Source organism: Ochotona princeps, chromosome 15 (genome assembly GCF_030435755.1).
Source record: "Ochotona princeps isolate mOchPri1 chromosome 15, mOchPri1.hap1, whole genome shotgun sequence".
Lineage (NCBI taxonomy): Eukaryota > Metazoa > Chordata > Mammalia > Lagomorpha > Ochotonidae > Ochotona > Ochotona princeps.
In genome coordinates, this window is record NC_080846.1 from 4,233,289 (window position 1) to 4,260,989 (window position 27,701).

The 27,701-nt window shown below is 49.8% G+C and overlaps 2 protein-coding genes across 4 annotated transcripts in view; one reads left to right on the forward strand and one right to left on the reverse strand.

Moving 5' to 3' along the window:
• Window positions 1-20,495, reverse strand: XRCC6 (X-ray repair cross complementing 6). Of its 3 annotated transcripts, none has more exons than XM_004589736.2 (13): window positions 20,180-20,495; window positions 19,361-19,455; window positions 16,892-17,004; window positions 14,121-14,259; window positions 13,521-13,775; window positions 12,508-12,691; window positions 11,906-12,092; window positions 7,677-7,845; window positions 6,418-6,579; window positions 5,298-5,427; window positions 3,153-3,253; window positions 1,270-1,383; window positions 1-221 (listed from the first exon to the last, which is right to left on the reverse strand). In XM_004589736.2, exons 2-13 carry the CDS (start codon window positions 19,437-19,439, stop codon window positions 28-30), a joined length of 1,827 nt encoding a protein of 608 aa, XP_004589793.2. In that variant the 5' UTR covers window positions 19,440-19,455; window positions 20,180-20,495; the 3' UTR covers window positions 1-27. The 3 variants fall into 3 exon arrangements, with proteins under 3 accessions (XP_004589793.2, XP_058529083.1, XP_058529084.1); XM_058673100.1 differs by having other exon boundaries at window positions 19,361-19,458; XM_058673101.1 differs by lacking the exon at window positions 19,361-19,455 and having other exon boundaries at window positions 2-221; window positions 20,180-20,494.
• DESI1 (desumoylating isopeptidase 1) overlaps window positions 20,015-27,701 on the forward strand; it is a 17,839-nt gene continuing 10,152 nt past the window's right edge. The window contains exon 1 of the mRNA XM_004589466.3: window positions 20,015-20,351. Coding sequence (XP_004589523.1) covers window positions 20,264-20,351 — 88 coding nt within the window. The 5' untranslated portion in view covers window positions 20,015-20,263. The remainder of the gene's footprint in view (window positions 20,352-27,701) is intronic.

The window sequence follows — 27,701 nt, forward strand, 5'->3', positions numbered from 1 at the left end:
TCAGCAGACCCAGGCTGGAGGTCCCAGTCAGCCCCGGAAGTGCCTGGTGAGCGCGTCCAGCAGCTCCTGCTTCTTGGGCCCTGCCTTCAGCCCATGCACCCTGCAGGCCTCCTTCAGCACAGGCACCGTCAGCTTGCCCAGCGTGCCCTTGCTGACGTGCGCCTTGAGCTCTTCTGCAGACAGCTCCACCCTGGGCCTTTTGCTTCCAGGACCTTCCTCAGCTGGGGGAAGAGGTCAGGAGAGAGGTAGGAATGTTACCAGCAACATCCCAGCAACAGGCACTGGACCCTCCCAGGGTCTGGGCTGCAGCGGCAATGTTTACCTAGGCCAGCATGGGGAAGGCAGGCATCTTGATAAAGCAGGTTAATTACACATGTTTAAAATGTGTCACACCTAGTCATCCTTCCTGCAGCCACCCTGTAAGAACCAGGCGCCCTGCTCCGTGATGGCATGTGGAGCCCAAGCGACACTGGGCAGCATGTCCAGGACTAGGCCCCATCTTGCAGGGTCCTTCGGCAGCAGGGAGAAGGCGCCGAGCCTTCAGCTTGACTCCCCACACCACTGCTTCCTCAGTTGTTTCAAGCAAGAAGGGCCCCCACTCGATTACCGTCTAAGCCAGAGCCCTCACATTGGTCACAGCTCTCAGGCTGCTGGCCTGAAAAACCTGAGTGTCCCAGTGAGAACCTTGTGTCCCACTGTGGTCCCGACCTGGGCGAGAAGTGGGGCAAGTCCCACACACATCCCGCTCAAGGCTGCAGACGTGCAAGTCATACAGACTTTCCCTCCCATTATCTTTCTGAAAAATGTAGAGAAGAGTGTAAAGATCCAGGATTGGTGAGAAGCTTGGGAAACATCTGAGTCCATCTTGGGTAGGATGTCAGTATTTCACTTTAAATTTAGTCAGTTCTTAGCATTTAACCCAGCAGTGTCTCTGCTGAGTGTCTCCTATGACTACTCACACAGACACGGGCAGTGTGCCCCTCAGGACAGCCTGGCCGACCACAGGGTCTAGTTAGAGCAACCGAGGCCCAGTACCGCGAGGAGCACCCCATGGCCCTGGTTTTGTTGTCTTAAAGTGAGGCAGAGCTGTGAGTTTGGGTATCAGTGAGGGTCCAGCACCCAGAGAAGAGCAGGCTGCAAAGCAGGCAAGTGGCACCCACCTGCACCTCATGCGCATCCGTGGGAGAACCACTGAAGACGTGGTCCTCGGATAGACCCACGCAGGCAGCCTGCAAAGGGAACCCGCTTTTGTGCAAGCCAGCTCCTCACCTGATCTCCTCCCAGCAGATTTAACTTCAGGATTATAATCCGGTGGGTAGACAAGCTCCTTAAACTCATCCATCAGGGAGCCCAGTCTCTGATTCATCGCTTCAACCTTCGGCACTAAAACATCAACACAGAGAAGAGTGGCCTGAGTTACAAGTGCAGTGTTGCATCCAGTGCCGACTACAAGGACCAGAGGCTGCTGCAGGCGTTTGGGGAGTGAAGCAGTAGGTGGATGACCTCTGTCTCAAAGAAATAAGTAGAATTTAAAAATAGACACTTGGCTCTGTTTTAGAAAGGAGATGAGGTGAAGAATGTGCTAAGAGGTAGTTGACTTGGCCATGAAAACATCCAATAACATCCATCATTCATCAAGTGCCTTCACCCTGATCATGTTGACTGAATGCCTACTTCAGCCAGGCACTGTTAGGAGTTCTTTCAACTTAGAACCACTTCTACTGAATCTGACAGCCTACAGGGTAGCTAAATGTCTCCCAGCTTCGCAGAGGAGGAAGGCAGGTTAAAGGACCTGTGGGCAGTGGCTGAGCTGAGGCTGTGGAGATGCAGTCCAGAGTGTGCACCCTCAGGAGACTTGCAGTGTTGAGTCAGGAGGTGCACTGGTGCTGACCATGCCACCAAAAGGGGGCCTGTCGAGGGCACCCTGGGACACAGGAGAGCCAGGAAAGACCGCATGGCAGTGTTAAAGACAAGACAGAGGGAAGGCACCAGGTGAGAAGCAGCTGGTAACGAATGGCATGCTGGGGGAGTGTGAGTTCTGGGGTTGCCATCGGCACAAGAGGAACCCAAGTACGGAGTCACCATGGCAAAAGAGAGGGCCAACGCTGTGGCATGGTGGGCTGGGCTGCAGCAGGTACACCAGCATGCCACATGAGAGCGCCTGGGGCCCTGCCATCCACATGCGAGATCCAGATGCAATTCCAGGTAATCCCACGGTTCCCCCTGGGGAAGGAACCAGTGGGTGACAGCAATCTGGCTCTCCCTGGCACTCAGCCCATCAACTGAGTAAGTGCCACCTGACGTCATGGTTTACAGCAGAGCGAGATGAAGAGGGAGGAAGCTACAGCACATATCCTTGACAGCTTGCTGGGCACAAGGCCACGCACCACCTCCCTTGCCTTGAGGGCTGTCTCTGCCAGCCCCCGCCCTGTCAGTCACCATGACACCATCCAGTGACCCCTGGTTTCAATGCTGGGCCTATTTTGTCTCATATGCCAGAGATCATTAATTACTTGGAAGCTACGCAGGCCAGACTTCTTATGTGGACCTTTTTAACTCGGAGAATCCTCACAAAATCCAGTCTATTTCCCAGTGTTTGCATCCACCGCCCAGCCTCCTGTGATCGTCACAGCCGAGAAGGGGACAGCAGTCCAGCGGCAGCACTCCGGGCACAACAGACTGGGGAGGCGACAGGCACAGAGTGGCGTCAAGGCTCAGGCCAGGATTCACCGTGAGCTACGCCCACACCTGCCACTTACCACGTTCTCAGGCCCATGACCAAGTCACTCCCCCCACCCCAATAAAACAGGGACACTTGCAGCCCCCACCACACAGTGACAGGGATTACATCAGCCAACACACAGGATGACAGTGCCAGGCATTACAACAAGCACTTCTTAAACAGCATATATTCCTTGTAATGTTCACCAGCATACAGCACAAGGTGACCTAATTCAGAGACAGGTCGCAGCAGCTGGCACTCACTCACTTGTCCTTTCACTGCAGAGCCGGCCAAAGCTGTTCCCCTGCAGCCAACGCTGCTCCAGGAAATCTCTCCCAGAGGAAGGGCCCGGCAGCAAGTGCCAGGAAGTGCAGCCCCTGACAGCTCAGCAGGAAGCCCTAACAAGGTCTGCAAGTGTGCACCCTCTTACAGGTCAGGTCCACGGCTTGTTCAGGCTCCATCAAGTCCAAAGCCAAGGCCTCCAGGTTCCGGAAATGCTGCTGCAGCACCGGGTTCTCAAAACTGTCACTTCTGTTAAAACAGTGATAATAACGACGACATCAAAACATGAGAAGGTTTAGGAAACAAATCATAAGCCCAGCAAAGATGGCTCAGGTGCAAGGTCAGTAGAGGAAAACACCCCAAGAAAACAGCTCAGGGTCTGGTCTCAAATTTTTCTTCTTTCTTTTCTAAAGGTTTTTTATTTATTTGAAAGTCAAAGTTCCAGAGAAGGAGAAACAGAGAGGTCAGGCATCTACTGCCTCACTCCTCAAGTGACCGCAGCGGCCAGATCCGAGCCAGGAGCTTCATCTGAGTCTCCCGCCTGGGTGCACGGGCCCAAGTTCTTGAGCCCTCCTCTGCTGCTTTCCCAGGTACACTGGCAGGGACCCAGATTAGGAGCAGAGCAGCCTGGACATGAACCAGTGCACATACAGGATACTGTGTTGCAAGCGGTAGCTCTGCCTGCTATGCCACAATGCCAGCCTCTCTAATTTTCAATGTATTGTCTGATGCTTAAAATTCAAACTTGCCCACCAACCTCACTGTAAGCAGAGAGTAAAGACCAAAGCAGAGGAGGTGAGGTCATGTAAGTTCAGAGAAGACGCTGAACCATGAGTAAGCTTTCCTCCCATGCACTGTCGTAGCAGCACAGAAGTAAACTGAGTATGAATCTCGGCCAGTGCCGTGCCTCACCAGGCGAATCCTCCACCCTCTGCGGCCAACATCCTATATGGTGCCGGTTCACATCCCAGCTGCTTCGCCCCAGTCCACTGCCCTGCTTATGGCCAAAGCAACACAGGATGGCCCAGGTCCTTGAGACCCTGTACCCAAGGAAGACTAGGAAGAAATGCCAGGTTCCTGGCTTTGGATCAACTCAGCTCTGGCCACTGCAGCCACTTAAGAAATGAACCAGTGGATAAAGACCTTTCTGTATGCCCTTCTATCGCTAAAACAAAAACAAAAGCAAACAAACAAACAAAACAGCCTTTAAAAAGAAATAAATCTGGGCCCAGCGTGATGGCCTTAGTGACTAAATGAGGCCTTGCACACACCAGGATCCCACATGGCCGTCAATTCATGTCACTTCCCATCCAGCTCCCTGCCTGTGGCCTGGGAAAGCAGTCGAGGACGGCCCAAAGCCTTGGGACCCTGCACCCGCATGGGAGACCTGGAAGAGGCTCCTGGTTCCTGGCATCAGATTGGCCATCTTGGCTCTCGCTGTTACGGCCATTTGGGGAATGAACCAGCAGATGGAAATTCTTTCTCTGTTTCTCTGTAACATCTGCCCTTCCAATAAAAACAAATCTCAACAAATAAGTCTTTTAAAAATCTGTTAAGAGGGCAGGCTTTATGTTAACTACCCTTATAACAATATAACAATAAAATAAAGAGGAAAAAGTCAGAACTGGAGTTGTACAGCGAGTTAAGCCACTGCCTACAACACCAGCATCCTGTATGAGCGTGAGTTGGAGTCCAGGCTGTTCCACTTTGAGTTTAGCTTCCTGCTAAAACCCTGGGGAAAGCAGAAGAAAGTGTCCCAAATGTCCAGGCCCTGCCACGCATATGGCAGACCAGATAAAGCTGGCTTCACCCTTGCCCAGCCTTAGCCACAGCAGCCACTGGAGGAGTGAACCCAAGGACGGATCGATGCTTTCTGCCTTGCAAATACATAAAATAAATATTAAAAGGAAAAAAAAAATGGAATGGTGTGTAAAAGCTGTGTTATCATTTATCGCCTTATGCAGACTCGGGGAGATGTACTGCGTGAGGAATCACTTGAATTAGAGAATTGTTCATTTAAGCCTCTAGCAACCTGTGACGACAACGCCAAATGAGAAGCTTCTCTGGGCTGTGACTCTGCTGGACTTGTTCAACTACAGCACAATTCCAGCGCCTTCCATATTACAAGAGCTCTCACTCCATACAGCGTTTAAAAACTCAGTAATGCATCATAACCCATCAGTTAACCGAGGAAAAGTAAAGCCGTACTGTCTCGGCCTACACCTGATCTCAGTTTCTCCTGCGACTTCCGGCTCCGGAGCCGCGCTGGGCAGCCTGAGCGGCGCCGTCTCACCTGTATCTGAAGCGGAGCTTCTGAATGATGGCCTTCATCTTGTCCACCTGCTCCGGGTTGGCCAGGACTCTGTCAGTAAAGGGCACCTTGCGTTTATCGTCAGCGTAGGGCAGGAAGACCAGCTGGAAGCCTGAGGAAGCACAGGGCTGGGCTGGATTGGACTTGGGGTTACAGGTGCTGTGGCTCGGCTGCAAATGCAGCCTTTGTTCTGTGCAGTGGGGTCCCTGGGGAGCCAAGGCTCAACTCCATGAAGCCCCCCACTGGGCTCCCACCTTCCCTCTTCCCCAACCTCTACTACATGTCCAAAGGAAAAAGCTAAGAGTGCTCAAGCTGATTTGTGGCCAGTGATTGGCGAGTTTGAGAAGAACTGAAAAATTGAGACTCAGTAATCAGCTGCTGCTGCCAGGAGACGCCCCCTGGAGAGCAGACCCCCAGTGCACCTCTGGTCTCTGTACCCCAGCTGTGCCAATGCCTGGCAGCCTGGGCAGCACGGAGCACCTAGGGAAAACCAGGAGCTGAGAGACCACAGCTCAACAATGGAACGTTCAAAACAGCACACCCAGAGTGACTCAAGAAAGTTAATATTAGTAGCCTGTCTAGAGAAGCAGGAAGACTACCGTCTGCCAACTACTTCGTTCTAAGCACCTGTGTGTTTACTCAGGCAGCTCAGGCAGAACCGCCTCGAGGGAAAGGTGTTCTAGATTCCCCACTAATATGGACAACAAACATAGAGGTTAAATTATTTGCCCAAGTTGATCAGCTAACAAAGGGCAGTACCGGGTCTAAAACAAAGTGAAGTAAAAGTCAAGTTTGACTTCGAACTTCAGTCTTCGCATTATGCAAATGGTAAATCCAACATTAAATGTTACACGGGTGCCAAACAGTCGTCGTTACTCAGGACAGGGACCAGCAGGCGAGGATTCCTCCACTTGCATGAGAATCCTCAGACCTGCAGGGTGTCCTGTGCACACAGCTCGGCGCTGGCTGCAGACCTGCGTCGTGCCGCTATACACTGCACATCTCCAGGGCCTGCGCCTGCAGACCACGCTTCAGTAGGTTCAAGTTAGGATCCAAAGCATGGGCAAGGTTGAGAAGCTCTAGAAATCTCTGTGTCACATACCTGGAGGAGTCAGTTGGATTTTCTGGTCATCCAATTCCTCTTCTTGTGGTACCAAAGCCACAAAGTAAGGGGGAATGTTCTTGCGAGGCGTGTATCTGCACACTGCTAGGACCTCCTTGGCCAGACACTTGGTGAGCAGAGCGCTGAACAGGGTTGAGCTGCCTGGAAAACAAACGGCCTGCTAGCCTCCATCCCAAAGAGCTCTCCTCCTTAGCCCCTAGTGTAATCCCACAATTTCCCTCCCACTTTTTGTTACAATACTTCAACACGGGAGCAAAAGGGACCCAGCGCTGAGGGAAGGTGGAGCAGCAGGTCCCGTCAGAGGAAAAGCAGAGGAATGCGAGGCTCAGAAGCCTGAGCTACTCCCTTTAGGAGGAATGACTAATGTCAGCTCGCTCGCACTGACGGCAGGCTAAGGACATGAGCCCAGGCATGACTGAAAAGCAATCAGGGGCCTAGCGCAATGGCTCAGTTGACTAAATCCTCGCCTTGCAATCACCAGGATCCCATACAGGCACCGTCTGTGTCCCAGCTGCTCCACTTCCCAGCTTATGGCCTGGGAAAGCAGAGAAAGACGACCTAAAGCCTTAGGCCCCCGCACCCACGTGGCAGACCCGCAGGGGGCTTGGCTCCTGCCTTCAGCTCAGCTCAGCTCAGCTCTGGCCGCTGCAGCCATCTGGGGAGTGAACCAGAGGTGGGAAGATCTTTCTCTATAACTCTTGCTTCTCTTTGTGGCTCTTCCTTTCCAATAAATATATCTTTTTTTTTTTTTTTTTTTTTTTTAAGGAAGAACAGGAACCATCAGAGCTGGGGTTAATGAGCAATGGCAGAGGTTTGGCCAGAATAAACACGATGTCACGGGCCAGCACTGTGGTGTGGCATCCTCTCTCTCCGTCTCTCTGCATTCATTTACACATCTTGTAAGGTAAATTAATAAAAACAAGCACATCATCTTTAGTTTCCAAAACTACAGAAAAGCCGTGAGGTGTTCTGTTTACCATCAGATGCCTGGGAAATACATCCGGCCACACCACCTCCGTATCTCCTGCAAACTTACCAAGTACCTCAGCACATTCAACGTGCTGCTGGAGAAATCTCTTTAACTTGGCCTAGTTTCACACTTCCAGAATCTGAACGTACGGCACTTGCAAACCGCTCCACTCAGGTCTGCGCAGCGCCCAAGCAGCGCCCCTGTAGAGCACACTGTCCAACAAGCTGGATCTTGTGCCAGCCATTCAGCTACCCTGCCCCGCACGTACCGCTCACCATGGACTCCTCGGGGTACACAAACAGGGAGGGCCTCAAGAAATGGTGCTTCTTCAGCATGGCCAAGGGCTTGAAGCCAATGAGAATCAAACCTGGCTCATCAAACCGCTTCAGTTCCTCCGTTTCCTCTTTCTCTAACACAATCTGACGATTCCCATAGATCTACAGGAGGAGAACAAGGAGCCACAACCAGAAACGGCACAGAGACATAAACCTAGCAAGCAGAGTGAGCGTTCCCCGAGGGGCAGGAAGATGGCTCCTCCTACAGTACAGGCTTAACAAGCACTGAGTAACTACCAGGTCCTCTCCACTTGCCATCTAGCGTATCTTCCAGAACAACCCTAGGAAGATGATGGGAAAATGTTTGGCCTTAAAACATGTATTTATTTGAATAGCCATAGATGGAGACAGAGACCTTCCATCTGCTGGTTCATTCCCCAGATAGCTAAGTCAGGTAAGGCTGGGCCAGACCAAAGCCAGGAGCTTCTTCCAGGTCTCCCATGGGGAAGGCAGCAGCCTAAGCACTTGGGTCATCTTTAGCTGCTTTCCCAGCCTGTGAGCAGGGACCTGGATCAGAAGTGGATTAGCCAAGACTCGACTGGTGCCCATATGGGCAGCTGCCACTGCAGACAGCAGCTTCACCTACTATGCCACAATGTCAACCCCTAAAACCCTTTCAACTTTTTTTTAATATATTCATTTATTTTTATTGGAAAGGCAGATCCATAGACAGAGAGAAAAATCTCCCATCTGGGCCTGGTGTGGTAGCCTAGTGGCTAAAGTCCTCACCTCTCATGCGCCATGATCCCACACGGGCACTGGTTCTAATCCCAGCGGCACTGTTTCCCACCCAGCTCCCTGCTTGTGACCTGGGAAAGCAGTTGAGGACGGCTCAATGCATTGGGACCCTGCACCCGCATGGGAGACCCAGAAGAGTTCCAGGTTCCCGGCATCGGATCGGCGCAGCACCGGCCCGTTGCGGCTCACTTGGGGAGTGAATCATCGGACAAAAGATCTTCCTCTCTGTCTCTCCTCCTCTCTGCATATCTGACTTTCCAATAAAAATAAAATAAATCTTTAAAAAAAAATCCCCCATCCACTGAGTCACTCCCCAAAACACTGTATTGGCTGGAGCTGAGCCAATCTGAAGCCAGGAGCCTCTTCCAGGTCTCCCACACAGGTACAGGGTCCCAAGGCTTTGGGCCATCCTTGATTGCTTTCCCAGGCAGGGAGCTGGATGGGAAGTGGAGCAACCAGGACACGAACTGGCGCCCATATGGGATTCTGGCACTTGCAAAGTGAGGATTTAGACAATTGAGCCATCTTGCCAGACCACTAAAAATCTGTTTTTAACATTTTAACAGATGAGACTTGAAAATTGGGTTACTTGTTCCTGGTGTGGGCTTTAAACCCTTCCTTCCTGGAACCCAGTTTTATGGCCTTTGGGTATTCCTTCTGTTTTTTTTTTTTTTTTTTTTTTTTTTTTACCATTCCCTAAGTTTCCAGAGCCCTTCCTGACATACCCAAACCATGTCCACTAACTGAGCAAGAAGAACTCAGGCAAGTACCGTGCCAGGGCTGTTAGTACAGAGGCAGACACAAACACCTAAGTGCTATCTCCAACATCGGTGCCTGCATTTTGATCGTATATGGTGATTAACTACAGAACTTAGGAGTGGGCCTTTGGTCCAGTCATTATGGTTAAGGTGCCACTTTGCAAACACCTCTCCCATATAGGAGTGCCTGGGTTGCAGTCCTGGCTGTTTCCACTTCCAGCTTCCTGGTAACACAGACGCTGCGAGGCAGTAGAGAAGGCCTGACAGCCATGTGAGAGTTCCTGGCCCTGGCTCTGGCCTGGCCCAGCCCTGGGTACTGTGGAATGAAATAACAGATAGAAAATCTTCCTCTTTCTGTCCCTCAAATAAAATTAAGATTTTAAAAATAATAGAATTTAGTAGCAGAGTCAAATCTGAATTCATGAACTAGAAAAAAACTTTGACATCCTATCTGATCAAGAAAGAAGAAAGAAACCCAGTTTCCAAGAAAGCTACTCTCAGTGAACAAGACAGCAAGAAAAACTAGTTCTAAAATGGAAAGAGAAAAATGTTTAATCTCCTGTTCAAAAAGTAGGACGCGGGTAAGGATTTGGCCCAGTAGCTGATTCTCCTTGGGACGCCTGCACACTAGTGCAGCACACAGCACCAGCTATTTGCAGTCCAGCCGGCTGCTAAGGGGCGCCCTGGGGAATAGCTGGCTGGCTCAAGGACCTGGGTCCCTGGTGCCCAGGAGGGAGCAGGGAACCGAGCAGCAGGCCCCTGCTTTAGCCTGGCTCAGGCCTGGCTGCTGCATGCGCTCAGAGTGTGTCTCTCCTTGTCAAATAAAAAAATTTAAAAAGTAGGGCAAATCATTCTGTACTGCACTGCATCTCATGGTTTGCATGAAATAATACTTAAATTTTACTCATTTTTATAGCTGCTTACACTTACGCAAAATCTCAGATTCTCTCCCATGTTTTCCATAATTAATAAAGAAATCTGGGGCCTCACCTTGTTGTTTGGTTGTTTTTTTGTTTTGTTTTGTTTTGTTTTGTTTTGTTTTTACATAGTCAGATACACAGAGGAGGAGAGACAGAGAGGAAGATCTTCTGTCCGATGATTCACTCCCCAAGTGACCACAACAGCCGGTGCTGTACCGATCTGGAGCCAGGAGCCAGGAACTTCCTCCAGGTCTCCCACGCGGGTGCAGGGTCCCAAGGCTTTGGGCCGTCCTCGACTGCTTTTCCAGGTCACAAGCAGGGAGCTGGATGGGAAGCAGGGCCACTGGGATACAAACTGGCACCCATCTGGGATCCCAGTGCATGCAAGGTGAAGACTTTAGGGCCCGGCATGGTGGCGTAGTGGCTAAAGTCCTCACCTTAAACACCCCAGGATCCCATATGGGCACTGGTTCTAATCCCGGTTGCTCTACTTCCCATCCAGCTCCCTGCTTATGACCTGGGAAAGCAGTCAAGGATGGCCCAAGCCTTGGGACCCTGCACTCACATGGGAGACACAGAAGAGGCTCCTGGCTCCTGGCTTCAGATCAGCACAGCTCTAGCCTTTGCAGTCACTTGGGGAGTGAATCAAAAGATGGAAGATCTTCCTGTCTCCTCTCTGTATATCTGACTTTCCAATAAAAATAAAAATAAAACTTAAAAAAAAAGAAAACTCAAGTCTTCAAAAAAAGAGAGATGACTCATTCAATTTTCAATTTTTATGTCAAATGCTCCTATAAACAAAGGCGAGAGCATGAGGAGATGTGCCGCATTTTCAGTCTTCAAAGGGAGATCTGTACAACCTAACACACAGGCAAGCTTTGGTCAGCTTGGCAAAAATAGATAGATAAAAGAATCATCGGACGGAAGATCTTCCTCTCCGTCTCTCCTCCTCTCTGTATGTCCACCTTTCCAATCAAAATAAATAAATCTTTAAAAAAAAAAAAAAAAGATTTATTTATCTGAAAGATGAAGTTACAGAACTAGGTTTCATTCGCTGGATCATTCCCCAAATGTCCACAGTGGCTGGGGCTAGCTCAGGCCATAGTCAGGATCCTGGAATTCCATCCAGGTCTCTCCTACATGAGTATAAGGACCAAAGAATTTGGGCTTTCCCAGGCATTAGCAGGTAGCTGGATTGGAAGCGAAGCAGTCAGGACGCAAACCAGTACCCACAGGAGGTGCCAGCATTGCGGACAGCAGCTTAGTGCAGTGCACCACGGCGCTGACGCCCACAGCTACCATCTTAGCTCCTCGTCTCGTAGTTACTATGAAACATTTTCTGTCATTTAAACTGAGCAAGAATGTAGACCAGGGCAGCATACATTTAGTGATCAAAGACTGAAGTGCCCATATGAACACTGGCCCTGTTGAATCGAGCTCTCAGGACAGCACTGCCCATATGCCACAGTCCCAGAGTAACGACAGTGATTTGACAGCCAGCTACAGAGATACGTGCAAGTGACTTAACTGATGAGATGCATCAAAACTCCCCTCGCCCTGCTAACTCTTCCACGGGAGGAAATTCAAATTCAGTAAGAGGGTCCAGGGCCACCTCCCTCACATGAGCACCCTGCCACGTGCAAGTGGTACCGGGCTGTTTCCCACCAGGGAGCAGTCCATCAGGCTCATTCTCTCCCGATTAATAAAACTCTTTACTTAAAAAGACAAAAGGGTCAAGTTACCTACCTGGGCTCTCTTAGTGTCACTGGGCAGAAGCAAACTGCCTGTGTTGACACTGAATGTGCGGGTCTTGGTTCTCACTGGTTCATTTGTCTCCCGATACAGCCTCACTGGTGGAGGCTTGTTTGCCTTTTGGACCATATTATAAACGCCCACAGAAAGTGCTACATCTTGGTTGAGCTTAAACTTTAACCTGAGAGAGAAAAAGACAAGCACGGACTCAGCCTGTACTACAGGATCTAAAACTGACTCATGGCACCTGGGCTGCACCTGGTGTTCTCCCAACACCACTAAACAAGCCCCGAGATGAGTAAGTGACAACTTTACTGTGCTTCTGCCCCAGCTCAGGCTCACTTTTGGGTTTTCTTGTTGTTGCTACTGTTGTTTCTTTGCTGTTTTTCTCTCCAAAGTGTGTGTGTACATATATATATATATATATATATATTTTTTTTTTTTTTTTTTTTTTTTGAGGCTCTTCTTGAACACAAGGAAATTGCAGAAGAAAGAGCCGACACGATGTGAGTGTTCGGGAGGACCGCAGCAGGGCAGGGCGAGTGTTCGGGAGGACCACCTTCCAAGCCCAGGGCCCACTCAGGCTGAGTGCACACCTGCAGAGCACACGCTTCCTGGTCTCCTTGGCGCGAACCTTCCTCAGCAAGTCTTCTAGCTTGCTCGATTCCTCAAAGTGAACCCCCAGCTCCTCATCCTCCGCAGCACTGATGATGTCTCTGTAGAACAAAGAGACATCAAAGCCCCCACGCTTCTTCAGGTGCATCAAGTCCACGTAGATACCTGGAGGTCAGAGAGGACGACGTTTAGCAAATGACAAATTTTTTTTTTCAGGAAAACTAAAATACGTTTTTTAAATACTCCTCACCCCCCAAATTAGACGGTTAATATTTTCAGGGCTCAGAGAAAGTGGCTAAGGAAACCAGCTACTCTAAAAAAATCAGCACCACTCCAGGGAGCATTAAAGCAAAAAGAAGGGGGAGCTGGAACTGTGTCACAGCAGGTAAAGCTGCTGCCTGTAAGGCCGGCATCCCACGGTTCAAATCCCAACTATTCCACTTCTGAACCATCTCCCTGTTAATGCAGCAGAAAGAGCAGCAGATGGCCCAAGTACTGGAGTTCCTTTATCCACGTGGGAGATCAAGAAGCTCCTGCTTCAAACGGCCCAGGTCCAACCATGGCAGCCACTTAGGGAGTGAACCTGAAGATGAAAGCTCTCTCTCTTTCCTCTGACCCACCCCCAACTCTTTAACTCTGCATTTAAAATAAGCAAATAAATCTTATGGGGGAAAATAAGCTTGCCCAGGTGATCCTGTAGACAGCTAGCAACAGGGTCATTCTGTGTTACTGTGACACAGGTTCCTCTCCCGGCTTCACTCGATTCTTTCCTATCTGAGGAGTGAAAAGCAAATGCTTGACATCAGCTAAACACCAAGCAAGAACATGAAACGCCAACTGAAAAGAACTAGGAGACGGCCCAGCCCTGGCTGTTGAGAGGCATTTAGGAAGTGAGCCAGTGAATGGAAGAGTCTCTGTGTCTCCCTGCCTTTCAATAAATCAAAATAAACCAGGGACCTTCAAACAGCTCTAGAAGGCCAGGGGCAGTGCGCACCTGTGTCTCGGAGATCACTGGCTTTGGTCCGGGCCCGGCTGGCTTTGGCGCTGTCATTGCCGTGGGGGTTGTCTTCATTGGTGAAGAGCATGATCCTCTTGTGGCTCATCTTGACCTGGACGTCACTGAAGAGGTTGGCACAGACCCACAGCACTTCGCTTAGCGAGTAGTCGGATCCATGGCCAATTAAGTCTTGGAAATGTTGTTTCCCCTCCGGCCACTTCAGCCGGTCAAGCTCCAGCACGCGTTTAGCACCTGATCAGAGGCAGGGAGTTAAATGGACAGAAAAGCCAGAAAGCCACAAGTGGCTACCTTCACCACAGGGTCCCTTTCTCAGCACAGGGCTGCTGAACCCTTAAAGCAGAAACCTGAACCTCAAGAGGACACACTGGGCGGGAACGCACACTCCTAGACAAGAGGGCAGTGACATTCTATGTCATGGAAAAGATCATCTTAGAACATCACAAGGTGGAGGAATCCACCATGGGGGGAGGGTACGGGGAGGGGTTGGGGGATTCCTAGAGCCTATGAAACTATGTCACATAATGCAATGTAATTAATAAAATATATATATATTAAAAAAAAAAGAACATCACTGACCTGGAGTGTCCAAATCTTGTAAGACATAAATATTTTTGAAATTCACTGAATTTTTGTCTTTCTCGGTACCATAGAAGACCACTGCCAAGAGGTCATGAGCACTGCTTATGATCTTACTGGTGTAAACACTCCGGATACACTGAAAAACACAAACACTCAATTAAGATCGCTTTCCACTTAGCTTCAGGTCCCTAAGTGCCCAGCACAGAAAAGGCACTCAACACGCACTTCCTGAATTTATGCATGGCACTAAGATATGAACCAATGAGAAAAGGATATAATGTCAAGTTAGAATAAAATACAGACTGAAATATGTATACAACAGAAATATAAGCAGTCCCTAATGTTGAGAAATTAGACAGTTGAGGCTGACACCGCAGTGCGGTGAGTTAAGCTGCCGTCTTACATGCCAGCGTCCCATCAGGCAGCTGTTTCAAGACCTAGCTGCTCCACTTCCTTTCTTTTGCTTTAAATTTATTTATTTATTTTTATCAGAAAGTCAGATTTACAGAGAAAAGGAGAGACAAAGATCTTCCATCCGCTGGTTCACTCCCCAAGTGGCCACAACAGCCACAGCTGAGCTGATACGAAGCTAGGAGCCAGGAGATTCTTCTAGGTCTCCCATGTGGGTGCAGGGTCCCAAGGCTTTGGGCCGTCCTCGACTGCTTTCCCAGGCCACAAGCAGGGAGCTGGATGTGAAGTGGAGCAGCCGGGATTAGAACCTGCACCCATATGGGATCCCAGCAGATATACTTTAGCTACTAGACTACTGCGCTGGGTCCTTTTTTGGAAAGGCAGATATACAGGGAGCAGAAACGGAGGAATATCTTCCTACTGCTGATTCACTCCCCAATTGGCCGTAATGACCGGAGCTGAACTGATCCAAAGCTAGGAATCAGGAGCTTCTTCCAGGTCTCCCACATGGGTGCAGGGACCCAAGGCTTTGGGCTGTCCTTTATTGCTTTCCCAGTCTACAAGCAGGGAGCTGGATGGGAAGTGGAGCAGCCAGGGCATGAACCTGTGCCCATATGGGATCCCAGGGCATGCAAGATGAGGGGGGACTGAAACGGGGCAGCTTAGGTAGCAAAGGTTCGGGTCACAGGTTGGAAGCCCCTCTCCCCCTGCTCTTCATAAGTTCCACCAGCCTATGTATCAAACAGATGACCCCTCCCCAGGGTGCACTTCCCCTCCCCAGAAACCTGGGAGATAGCATGAAACCACTCCTCTTCCCAAGATCACCTGAACACTGGCAATGCAGAGGGGCCATCTCTGTTCCCACACACAGAACAGAAGGCAGAGAGCCCAGAGTGATGGCTCAATTGGCTTATCCTCCACCTTGCAAGTGCCAGGATCCCCTATGGGCATCAGTTTGTGTCAAGGTTACTTTACTTCCCATCAAGCTCCCTGCTTATGGCCTCAGAAGACAGCAGAGGTACGGCCCAAAGCCTTGGGACTCTGCACCCATGTGGGAGACCAGAAGCTCCTGGCTCCTGGCTTCGGATCAGCTCAGCTCCGGCCACTGCGGTCACTTGGAGAGTGAACCAGCAGACAGAAGATAATTCTTTCTGTCTCTTCTTCTCTAACTTTCCAATTAATTAAATAAATAAATCTTAAAACAGTGGAGCAGGAGGGATTCGAACCAGGATTCTGATATGGGATGGTGGTACCATAAACAGCAGCTTAGCCATGTATGCTGTAACACCAGTTCCGATACCTCATTTTAAGGAACAAAAAATACTTAATGGTCACAACAATTTTAAAAGACCCGTAGTATTAGTTTCCCCATTTTACAGATAGATAACAAGATTCCAAGCAGTTCAACAACTGTTCTAACATGTGCAGTTTCTAACTGGCAGAATCATTTTGTATTATTACACATACGAGTGGAATTTCGGAATCCTTTGGTAATTCTGTTTTACACAGCAACTGGAGTACTTACTTTCGTACCAGCAACGCCTAAAGATTCCAACTGTTTCACAGCCCACACCTATTTTTTGCTTGTATGTTACAGTTGGCCGGTGGGTGTGAAGTGCTATCTAGCTGTGGTTTTGATTTGCATTTTTCTAATGACTAAAGCATCTTGTCATGTGTGTGTTTGTCATGTGTACATCTCTGGAGAAATGTCGATTCTAGTCCTTGTTACAACTGGAGTGGTTTATGTTTTTGTTATCTTTTACAGTCACACATACGATTGGCCTCCCACAGGTCAGTTACAATGAAGCTTCACACCACAACCGCCAGCACTTCGTCTCTGTGCTCCGTCTCTACAGGGAGGAGCCCACTTGTCTATCAGAGCTAGCCTGTAAAGTAGGGGCCTTGCATTCCTAGACTCTGAAGTTCAAGAATAAAAGGAGTGTCTTCAACACGGTTGCTTTTAAGCTACTGTTACTTTTGCACACTTCCTACAAGTATAGCTAGCCATACTGAAAGGCTAACAGTTATCATTTACAAAGCAACTTCTCAGGCTTAATTTTTTTTTCTTTTGGGAGAGAAAGTGAGTGCTCCCACGTGCTATCTCCCTCTCTCCAGGCCAAACGCAGAAGCAGGGATTCAATCCAAAGGGTTGGCTGGAAGTTAGCGACCTGTGCCAGCGTCACTGCCTCCTAGGGTCCCCATCAACAGGAAGCTGGAGCCGGCATCAAACACAAGTACTACGACAGATGTCAGCATCCTAACCGCTAGGCCAGACGCCCACCTCAGAGGCCAGACATCCTTACGTCGTGTTTAATACTTTCTTTAGAAAAAAATTTAATAAATAAAGGTGGTCTTACCTGGATACTCATATCAAAAGGAGTTAGTTCATCTTCACTCTGCGATTCAAACATAGCCCTGGACACATCAACCAAAAAAATCAAGCTATCTCTTCCTGAATATGTGTATTCTCCTATGAGGGGGAAAAAACGGAAGCAAACACTCGCCTTTGTATTCGTTTTTACCTTGTTTACCATCCACAGAAAACAGAGAATATCCCATAAGGCCAAAATGTCATCAAATGAATCATTGTAACGTGCTTTAAAACCACCACCCAAATCCTGAAATGAGGCCTCGTCAGCCACCCTGAAGTCCCTCCCAGATTCCCTGGTTACAGCACCCACTTTCAGCCAGCAGGAACTTCTAGCCTGCCTGTCAGAGCTGCCTCCTGCCTTCAGGTTCAGCAGTTTGATCACTCGTGAGTACATCCCTAAACATTAGTTTTGACTTTTCAGAAAAAAAGAAGTCTTTGAAGCTTGTTAATCCACAGCTACCCCTCCTCCCTGTTTTCCTTGTGACTTACTGACAAACCAGGATGTCCTGTCAAGTCCACTGTCCCCCGTCAGGACTTCACTGACCACACCCTTTGCTGTATGTAGTCCTCTGCTCCTCTAAGAACCCAGACAGCCTTAACCACATTCAGGCTTGCTTTCCGCTCTTGTTGATGTGAATATCTTATGTTTTTCATAAAAAGATATGTAACACCTGACTGTCTCCCCTTCTGATACTGTTACTTCCTGATCATTTCTTTTTTTTTTTGTTAAAGAACAATATGATATGTAACAAAAGTTAGTTAATAAAAGTTCTACCTGAGCTCAATGAAATCTATCTCTTGGCAATTTATTTGAATAAGATATAGAAAATCCTATGATAAAACTTGGTGCAATGTTGTTTATTACAGTAAGCAACTGGAGGCCCAGCGTGGTGACAGCAGCAAGCCAACCCTCTGCCCTGTGGCACCTGCAGCCAATTCAGGTGCCAATTCATGTCCTGGCTGCTGCACTTCAGATCCAGCTCCCTGCTGATGGTTTGGGAAAACAGTGAAAGATGAGTCAAGTGCTTAGGCCATGTCCCCACGTGGGAGACCCAGAAGCTCCTGGCTCCTGGCTCCTGGTCATCGCAGCTTAAGCTGTTGCAGCTAGCTGATGGATCTCTCAGCCTCTCCTCTATCTTTCCAATAGAAATAAATCTTTTTTTTCTTTCTTTTTTCCTTTGTTTGTGTAAGTCTTTTTAAACATTAATTTTTCCAATTTTTTAAAATATTTTCATTAGAAAATCAGATACAGAGAGGAGGAGAGACAGAAAGGAAGCTCTTCCATCTGCTGATTCATTCCCCAAGTGGCTGCAACAGCCGGAGCTGAGCAGAGACAATCTGAAGTCAGGAGCCCAGAGCCTCTTCCAGGTCTCCCACACGGGTGCAGGGTCCCAAGGCTTTGGGCCATCCTTGACTGCTTTCCCAGGCCACAAGCAGGGAGCTGGATGGGAAGTGGGGCCGCTTTTGGGATCCCAGCAGATGCAAGGTGAGGACTTTAGCCGCTAGGCTACTGTGCGGGACCCAAACATCAACTTAATTTTAAAAACATTATATATGTCATTACCTGGAAAATGTATCTATCATACATAAATATATGATACACCTATAAGGTGTAAAAGCAAACACAAAATTATGTAAATGTTTAAGATCCCTTTTTGAAGACTTGCATACATTAAAGTGGAAGAAAACATGTAACACACCGTAATTACAATACAAAGTCACACACAAGAAAAAACAGATATGCATATTTAGGAAATGCCACTAATACAGGAGGAAAATACTGAAAATGCCAAAATGCTGGCAGTGGTATACATTACGCATGTATGCAAACTGCAGTCAACTTTCTCTTGTACTTTTCGCAAGCATGTATCTTGCAGCATGCTTCCTGCTTTTAATATATATAAAAAAAAACTTCAGAATTTCTAGCCATTTCTCTCTTTCCCTCCCTCTCTGTAACTCTGCCTTTCAAACAGGTAAATAAATCTTTAAAGAAACAAATGTCTACCCAGGAGTTAGATTCACGAGCTGTCCAATCACACGTGCTTTTTTCCCTCTCCCTTGCCAGCACTTGCAACCACAACCTGGGGCAGGGACGGGGAATCTCCCCCTGGAACGTACTGCCGTGACAGCAACTACAGGATGGAGGAGTTTTAACACTGAGGTCCCGCGATGCATAAAACCACATATTCCGGCGAGCAAGAATCTCTCTGGAAACTTTTTAAATGATCTCTGGTCAGGGTCATTTAGTGGGGAGCTCAACAGCTGCCAACCTACCAGTGCGCAAAAAAAAAAATCATGGATGGAAAAATGTCCCAGGGACCTAAACCAAAGAGGCTGGGGTGCCCTGCACAGTTCCAAAGGAGAGAAGCACTTCCGATTATCCGGGGAGAGAACCGGGCACCGGGGACAGAAAACGCGCACGAAACGAGCACGGGAGTCCCTCCCGGCCACTCACCACCTGCTTCGGGGCTCTCTTCCTCTTCCTCCACGTCGCCATCCCCCTCGGTTTTGTAGTAACATTCCCAGCCAGACATGGTCGGTACTACTGCACTACTAAATGTAATAAGCAAATTTAAACTGAAAAGTCCTACTTCTGGGGTCTGTCGAGGGGGCTCGGCCTAGCAGCAGCAGCAACAACCACCCCTTTTCCTGGGAGGGCGTCCGGCTCCGGGAGAATCCGCTATCCCACCCCCAAAAAGCAAGCTCCCTCAGGCCCCCAGCAGGTGCTGCGCGACCGCCGGCCTTCCGGACTGGGGCGGGGTCCCGAGGTTGTCTCTCTTCCCGCTCAGGTCTGCCCACTTCCGGCTGACGCCGAACAGGAAGAGGGGCAGAAAGGAGCCACACTCGGGGCAGCCGCCTACTTCTTCACCGGCAGGAAAGCGCCACTCGCCCACAGTCGGGAAGCACGCAGAGCCGCGCGTGCGTCATCACGCACAGCGCGCGCCTCTGCGCTGCAGGCGGACACACCCACTCCGGCCACCGGCTTCTTTCACTCACACTCGTCTACGGCCCGAAGCCAAGCGCGGCCTCGAGAGCCCCGCCCTCTTCAGCAAGCCCCGCCCCCGCTGTCCGTCAGACTGTGCGCGCACATGCGCGCAAGGGAGTCCCCGCCCCCGCCCCTCTTCCGTCCGAGACCCTTCCCATCCCCTCTGTCACCTCACAGTAGTCGTTGCCGGTAGCGGGCGCGGGGGCGCGAGCAGCGTAGGGTGGCCTCTCCCCCGCCCCTCAGGCCGGGCCCGGGCTCGGTTCCCCCGTCCCCCGGTCCCGCTCCCACCTCTCCCCGCCCGGGTCGGGTACGGGAAGGTCCAAGCCGCTGCCGGGTGCCCGAGGGCCGCGGTGGCCGCCGCCACGGGCCCCGATGGAGCCGCCGAATCTCTATCCGGTGAAGCTCTACGTGTACGACCTGTCCAAGGGCCTGGCCCGACGACTCAGCCCCATCATGCTGGGTGAGGGGAGGAAGGAGGGCGGGAGTCGCGCCTGAGCGGGAGGGCCGGCCGGCCGGCCGGCGGGGAGATGGGAGGAAGTTGATGGTCGGCTTGGGATGGGGTGAGGGGCTCGGGCGGAGCCCCCCGGACCGGGCGAGGGGTGCGCAGGCGCCGGAGCCCCCCGCGCTGTCCTTCGGTGCTGCGGGACACGCGGAGATGCCCGCCGCGCGGTGGCCTTGGTGGTGCAGGGGACACTGCGGAGAGGCCGGGGAGACCGCTCTGTGGTCCCCCCGGCAGAGGTCAGGTCAGGCCGGCGGGAGCCTGGAGCAAACTCCTGGCCCACCTCTCCGCCACCGTCCCTGCGTGGGCTCGGGGAGGTCGGGGGGCGCGGACTGGGCTCTGGGTCCGAGGGCCCCCCGTGAACCTCCCTCGCCGGCAGGGAGCAGCCCGAGTGCCGGGTAGAGCACACCCCATTTCTGCGCCCTGTCCCAGGGTGCCTTGGGTAACCAGGAGTTTGGGACTTTGGGTGAGAGTACGCAGGCGGTAGAGCCAGCCATTGAAAATCGAGATAATTTTTTGCCAGCCTGCATTCGAATGGTGTTTGTGGAGACACCGGGAAACTATTTTGCTGTCTCTTGGTGGGGGAGGAAGGCAAGGTATAGCAAGGCTCATTTTGAGGGCGACTTTTCAATCTCCGCGTTTCTGATGTACCGCACGCAGCTCAACCCTGGCCAGTGAGTGGTTTCTGTTTGGTGTCACCTTAGAATCGTCTAGGGTGTTTGTTAAAAGTACAGACGCCCGAACCTTCGTTTCCAGCGTATATTGCTAAGTAAGAAGGTGGAGGGGAGTTGTCTGAGGACATGGCATGTTGAAAAAGAACAAAACAAGGTTAGAACAGTTCTCCAAATACAAGTGTGCTTTACACCAGAGAGATAAATGTGCTCGCCTAGGCATCTGGAAGAATGCACAAGCCCTTGACAGCAGTGGTACTTTCTGGAAAGGGGAACTAGCTCCCCTTAGGGGAGGGGTGGGGCGAGGGTGGAAAGGTCGCTGTGTTGTAAACATTTTAAGAACCTTATCTATTTCCTAAGTTCCAACCCAGAATCTCCTGGAATTTTGTTCCCAAAATCGGTATTTTCCTTTAAATCGTTTGGTGAAGGTGCTGGTGGTGAACAGGCTACATCACTCCAGTTCCAGCTACACTTGGAATGGAGCCATCTGTTTAATTGATCCTAGTGATGTGGCACTTACCTGTCTTGCTGGGCTCCCAAAGTCCAAATCCCTGAGTTTTCTGCTGCCTAATGATTATTGTTTTCAGCTAAAGGGGAGCGCAGGCAGCCCTGTTTCACTCCTGTGTGCTTGTCAGCGTGCTAAGCTAACTGGAAGGTGAGGTCATGAACACGGGTGTTCTTCGCCATCAAGGAGCTGTAGTGCAGGAGGCCTTCAAAATAACTCAGGCAATGAAACAGCTACAGATGTGTGCCCTACCCTGCAGGATGAGAACTGAGACCCACCACACACCAGGGCTCAGGGTAGAGCTGTTCAAACTGGTGATTTCAGATGAGAAAGAAGAAGGCACTCAAGGGTGGGGAGGGAGTTCAGTGCTTCCAGAAAGGAGAGAAATCCTGAAAGAAGGCCTTTGCAGAGAGTAGGTGAACCAGAAGGTGCGTCCCTGCACTTTTAAGGAGCTTCGGAGTCTAGAAACCTTTGGCCAAACGAGAGAACTTCGCCAGTTTGGCACCTAAGTTAGCAGTGGCGGGTGCGAGGACACCTTGTCTGTAAGTCGAATTCTCTGTCTCCCGTATTGTGTAGATAGTTGCCTTTCAGAAGTGGTGAAGAAGGGGCTGGCAGACTGGCTGAGATCGTTGGGTCCCTGCCACCGCCAGGGTCAGCGCCTGGCTTCAGCGTGGCGGTCATCTGGGGAATGAACTCAATGGATGGCAATCCCTCTCTGTAACTTTTTAAAGTATTTTCATCAAACTTTTTGTATTTTTAATTTGCTTATTTTTATTTGAAAGGCAGAGTTTACGGAGAGAGACTTTCCATCTCCTGGTTCACTCCCCAAATAGTTGCAACAGCCAAAACTGGGCTGGCCCAGGGTCAGGCACCTGGGACTTCTTCCTGGTCCCCTGTGTAGGTATAGGGGCCCAAGCATTCAGACCTTCTTTTGCTGCTTTCCCAGGCCATACGCAGGAAGCTGGATCAGAAATGGAGCAGGTGGAGGCTTAGCCTACTACACCTCAGTGCCAACCAAAATGAATAATCCTTAAAAGAGGGGATGGGGAGACGTTGGCAAAGCTAATGGTCATCACTTTCTAGGAAAAAAAAGCTTCCAGAAAGTGGCATTGCCATCCTGCACATGCCCATGGCTTAGATGGTATGAAGATTGAGTATGTCCCAGTTGTGTTAGGTCTCATTCATTGATTTCCCAATGCTAAATGTATTTGAATCTTTAAAAATATTTGTTTCCTGCTTATCATGAGTTCTAGAAGTATGTTAATAGCCATTGAATACTGGGAAGTTAGCAGGTGCCAGACCCCTTTTTCCTGTGTCCGTGCATGCTGTATAACCCTCACCACTGCTTTGTCAGGTAGGTCCTGCATCTGGCCTTGTGGCGTGACACCCCACATCAGGGTGCCAGTTTTGCTTCTGCTCCAGCTTCCTGCTAATCCAGAGTGCCTGGGAAGACAGAAGGAGAGGACCCAGTGTTTAGGCTCCCGCCATCCACCCTAGCCCCGCCCTCCCAGCTTGTAGCCATTTGGGGAGTGAACCAGAAGATGAAAGATGTCTGTCTGCCTCTCCTTCAAATAAATCTTGTTGCTATTGTTGTTGTTGTTTAAAGAAAGAGGTCCATAAATGACATTTTTCACTGAAAGTAACTGAGACCCAAGGAGCTGAGGTGTGAGCCCCAAGTCACACACCTGGTTGGTGCAAAGTTGGGTTATGGGGTTATAAACACAGGCTGTGTGACTTGCAGAGTTCATGTTCGCCGTCACTCTTGAATGACATGTAAAGCAGGTGCCTAGTTGACATTTGTAAACATTCTATCCTTAGCCAAGTGTTTCGAATCTGGATGAAGAAGAAATCAGCTCAGTGTGTCTGTCCCTTTGCCAACAGTCTACATTTAGGGTAAACCTTACCCTTCATTTCCTGAATTAGATTTGGGAAACCCAGTTCTGCGGCCTGCTGCACGCTCGCTGGGACCGGCTGTCTGTGAGAGAACCGCGTTCAGTTCTGATATGGTCTGTGATTGCGCGGGCTGAGCACATCTCTCCTCCCTTCAGAACCACATGGGCTCCAGTTTACCTTGTCCGGTTTCCCGACCCCTAGACTCGCCTCCCGCCAAGGCTTTCTCCTGTTGCACAATTCTTCATTGACAGAAAAAATGGTCCCACAATTATCTTGACCATTTTAATTGGGCAGCAACCTGATTGCACTTTTTTTCCCATAGTCCTTGTTTGTCGCAGGTAATTAGCTATTATAATTGTCTTTCAGTTCTTCCCCCTAATAATTTCAGCTGCTCTTCAAAATTTCTGACCTCCTTTTACGCCTAGCTACAGAGATAAGCACAGAGGTGTGGGAGTTTGGTGCGCATGTGTGTAGGAGATGCTTCTGATTTGTTTATTATTTTCTTACCTGAAGTTTTACCTGTATGTGTCACATTTTTATTCAAAAAAAGATAGGCAGGATGTAGATATTTCTTTGTAGAAAATAATTAGTAAATATTTGAGATTTTCGTCTATACCCAGTTCCTTTCTTAATTCTATAGTGCAGCAATTTATTTCCCTAAAAATAACATATGGGTGTATACTGTAGACATTTAGCTATCAGTATGAAAGGAATGATAGTTAGATGCCCTGGAGAGTGAATGAAAGGCTGTGATAGGCTCCTCCTGGAGCCTTGAGCTCTGGGAGACATTCCTCTGTGTGTCTCCAGTGGCCTGCTAGAGCAGGTGTGTATGAATTGATTAGAGGAGTGACTGAGACTTGAACTCACACTTGAAAGTTAAGTAGGGGGCCCGGCATGGTAGCCTAGCGGCTAAAGTCCTCACCTTGTCTGCGCCGGAATCCCCTATGGGCACCGGTTCTAATCCTGGCCACCCCGCTTCCCATCCAACTCCCTGCTTGTGGCCTGGGAAAGCAGTCAAGGACGGCCCAAAGCTTTGGGATCCTGCACCCTGTGTGGGAGACCCAGAAAAGGCTCCTGGCTTCAGATTGGTTCAGCTCCGGCTGTTGCAGCCACTTGGGGATTGAATCATCGGACCAAAGATCTTTCTGTCTCTCCCCCTCTGTGTATATCTGACTTTCCAATTAAAAAAAATAAATCTTAAAAAAAAAAAAAGGTAAGTAGGATTTATTTAAATCTGAGCATCCTTTTTGGTTTTTTTTTTTTTTTTCCAGGTTTAATGCCAGCTATTGTGCTTTGCTTTAGAATGTTATTGTTCATTCTGTGAACTGTGTGATATCCATCCCGTGAGTTAATGTAATAATTCTGCGATTTCTTTCTGGCAAGATGAAAGCAAATAGGACCTAGAAGGCCCTGTGCGGCCTGTTCTCCCCATTCCTAACCTGTCTGCACCTGCTTCCTGCCCCTGCCGTGGGATCTCTGCTCCCGCCTCGCATTCGATGCCTTGGGGTTTGAGGACCTCATTCCTGCCATGGAGAAGGGCTGCTCTGAGTTCTGTTTTCTTCCTGCAGACATTTCTCGCACTGAGGCCCTGCCCAGGGCACTTTGTCTCTGCGTGTCTTGGCCTTGAGGCCTCAGCTATAACTGAGACAGTCCCTGACCTCACTCCCAAATCCTGTCCTTGTGTCCCTGTTACATGCTGACAACGCCCTACTCTTCCTCGACCTATCTTACAACGCTGGTTTTCTTTTCAAGATTTGTTTATTTATTTGAAATATAGGGTTACAGAGAGGAGAGACAGATCTCCTATCTGCTGGTTTGCTTCCCAAAGGGCCGTAGCTGGAACTGGGCCAGTCCAAAGTTGAGAGCCAGGAGCCTCTTGGTTCTCCCACATGGGTGCAGGGGTCCAAGCACTTGGGTGACCGCCCTCCTTTTCTTTCCCAGGCTCATTCTTTTTTTTTTTTTTTTTTTTTTAAAGATTTTATTATTATTGGAAAGCCGGATATACAGAGAGGAGGAGAGAAAGAGAGGAAGATCTTTCATCCGATGATTCACTCCCCAAGTGAGCCACAACGGCCGGTGCGCGCCGATCCGATGCCGGGAACCTGGAACCTCTTCCGGGTCTCCCACGCGGGTGCAGGGTCCCAAAGCTTTGAGCCGTCCTCGACTGCCTTCCCAGGCGACAAGCAGGGAGCTGGATTGGAAGTGGAGCTGCTGGGACTAGAACCGGCGCCCATATGGGATCCCAGGGCGTTCAAGGCGAGGACTTTAGCCACTAGGCTACCACACCACCGGGCCTCCCAGGCTCATTCTTACAAGAAGCTGGATGAGGTGAAACAGCTGGCTCTCGAGCCGGCACCCATATGGGATGCTAGGAGTTGCTACGCCACAACCCTGACCCCGAGTTGCTGATTTTTCTCCTCTGTGTCCACAAACTCCCATCCCTGCCTCAGTGACCTGGAAGCTCCTTGGAGGCATCCTAGTCCCTCAGCCCAGGGCAGTGCTTGGCATTCAGTCAGCATTTGCTGGGTGCACAGTGGGGTGTTTCGAACTTACCCAAAATCTTGCTGCAAGGTCTGAGTATTAGAAACAGCAGTAATTAAATGAAGAGCCTCTGGGTACTGAGGAAAAGAACTCTCAAATCAGCTGTTTGAAGCTGGAGAAAAAACTGTCAAGTCACTTGGGTTTTTTTTGTTTGTTTTTGCTGGGAAATAGCTCTCAAGTCAGTTTTTTGCTGGTAGTGAAGCTTGTACGAATTCTAAGAAATCCTAGTAGTAGACTGTTAAGTCATTTTTAAACTACTAATTACTGTACCTGTCAGTTTTTGTGTTTACCTTTCTATGCCCAAAAGTAGGGCCAGCTCTCCTGCCAGCGGCAAATATTGGCCACAAAAGCCCACTTACGTTCAACAGAGGTTTCCTTCAGCCTTTTCCTACCAAGTCAAGGTTTATCTGTGGCACCAGAGAAAAATAAGTCGCTTATTAAAGTTGCCATTAAGCGTCTCATATTGCAGTTGACCTGCATATTGCAAGCACTGTTTATTACAGAAGGGTGTTTATTACAGAAGGGTGTTTGGCCTCGTGGTGACATGTGCATTGGGACACTTACCTCAGGCCTGGCTTCTGTGCGTGACTGCACTGTCACCTCAAGCCTCCTGCTGATGCTGGCTCAGGCAGGTGTCAGGGATGGTTTAGTAGCTGGACGCTTGCTGCCCGCACGGAAGGTCCAGACTGAATTCCCAGCCCTCAGCTTCTGTGGGCCAAGGGCCACTGCAGGCATCTGGTGAGTGAGCCAGCGAATGGGGTAGGAGCTCTCCTTGCTCCCCTCCTGCCTGGCCCCTTCCCCTCGTTCCCATTTCTTCTCTCTCTTCTGTGGGAGATTGGGGTAGGAATTTGTGAGGTGAGCTGAAATTGCATGTGGTTTCTACCCATGAGCTTACGTTTTTTTCCCTGCTATCTAAGACAGATCTCCCCTGCACCTAGACCCCCGGCCCTGGACCTGCATCAGCGTTGTACTGGGTGCTGGTCTCGGGCACTCCTGCAGCCAGCACGCACGTGTCTGCACAGTGAGGGGAGAAGAGGGTGCTTTCTCCTTGGCTTTGTAGCTGCTCTCTACTCCGATGGAAGACAGGCCTACTGTGCATGTCTTTGTTGTCTGTGTTCCTACTTCTTAGGCCTCCAAGTGAGTGCTCAGCAGGCGTGGAGACCTGCCATTACCTGACCGTTTACTGAGGAAATCCTACTGGACAAATCAGTCTGCTTCTATAGCGCACTCAGATCTACTGAGCCCAATCATGTCCAAAAATGACCTTGCTCACAAATTCAATCTCAGACTACCTCATCTGCTCCTCCCTGTCTGGCCAAAGATGTTCCGATTTAAAAAAAAAAAAAAAAGCATTTATTTATTTATTTGAGAGAAAGTGTCCATCTGCCAGTCCAGTCCCTCGTGCCCACATAAGCTGAGGCTGAGTTCAGGCTGAAGCCAGGAACTGGGGACTCGAGCCACGTCTCCCACGTGGGCAACGGGAGTGCAGCCACTTGAGTCCTCACCATTGCCTCCTGCAGTCGGCAGCAGCTAGACAACAGAGTCAGGGTGCGGGCTCTCAGGGATGGGAGATAACAGGTGTCTATTAGAACCAGCACCTTTATGGGATACCGGCGTGTGCAAAGCAAGGACTTTAGCTGCTAGGCTACCATGCCAGCCTGTGGCATCCCATTTTGAAATGCCAGTTTAGATCCCAGCAGC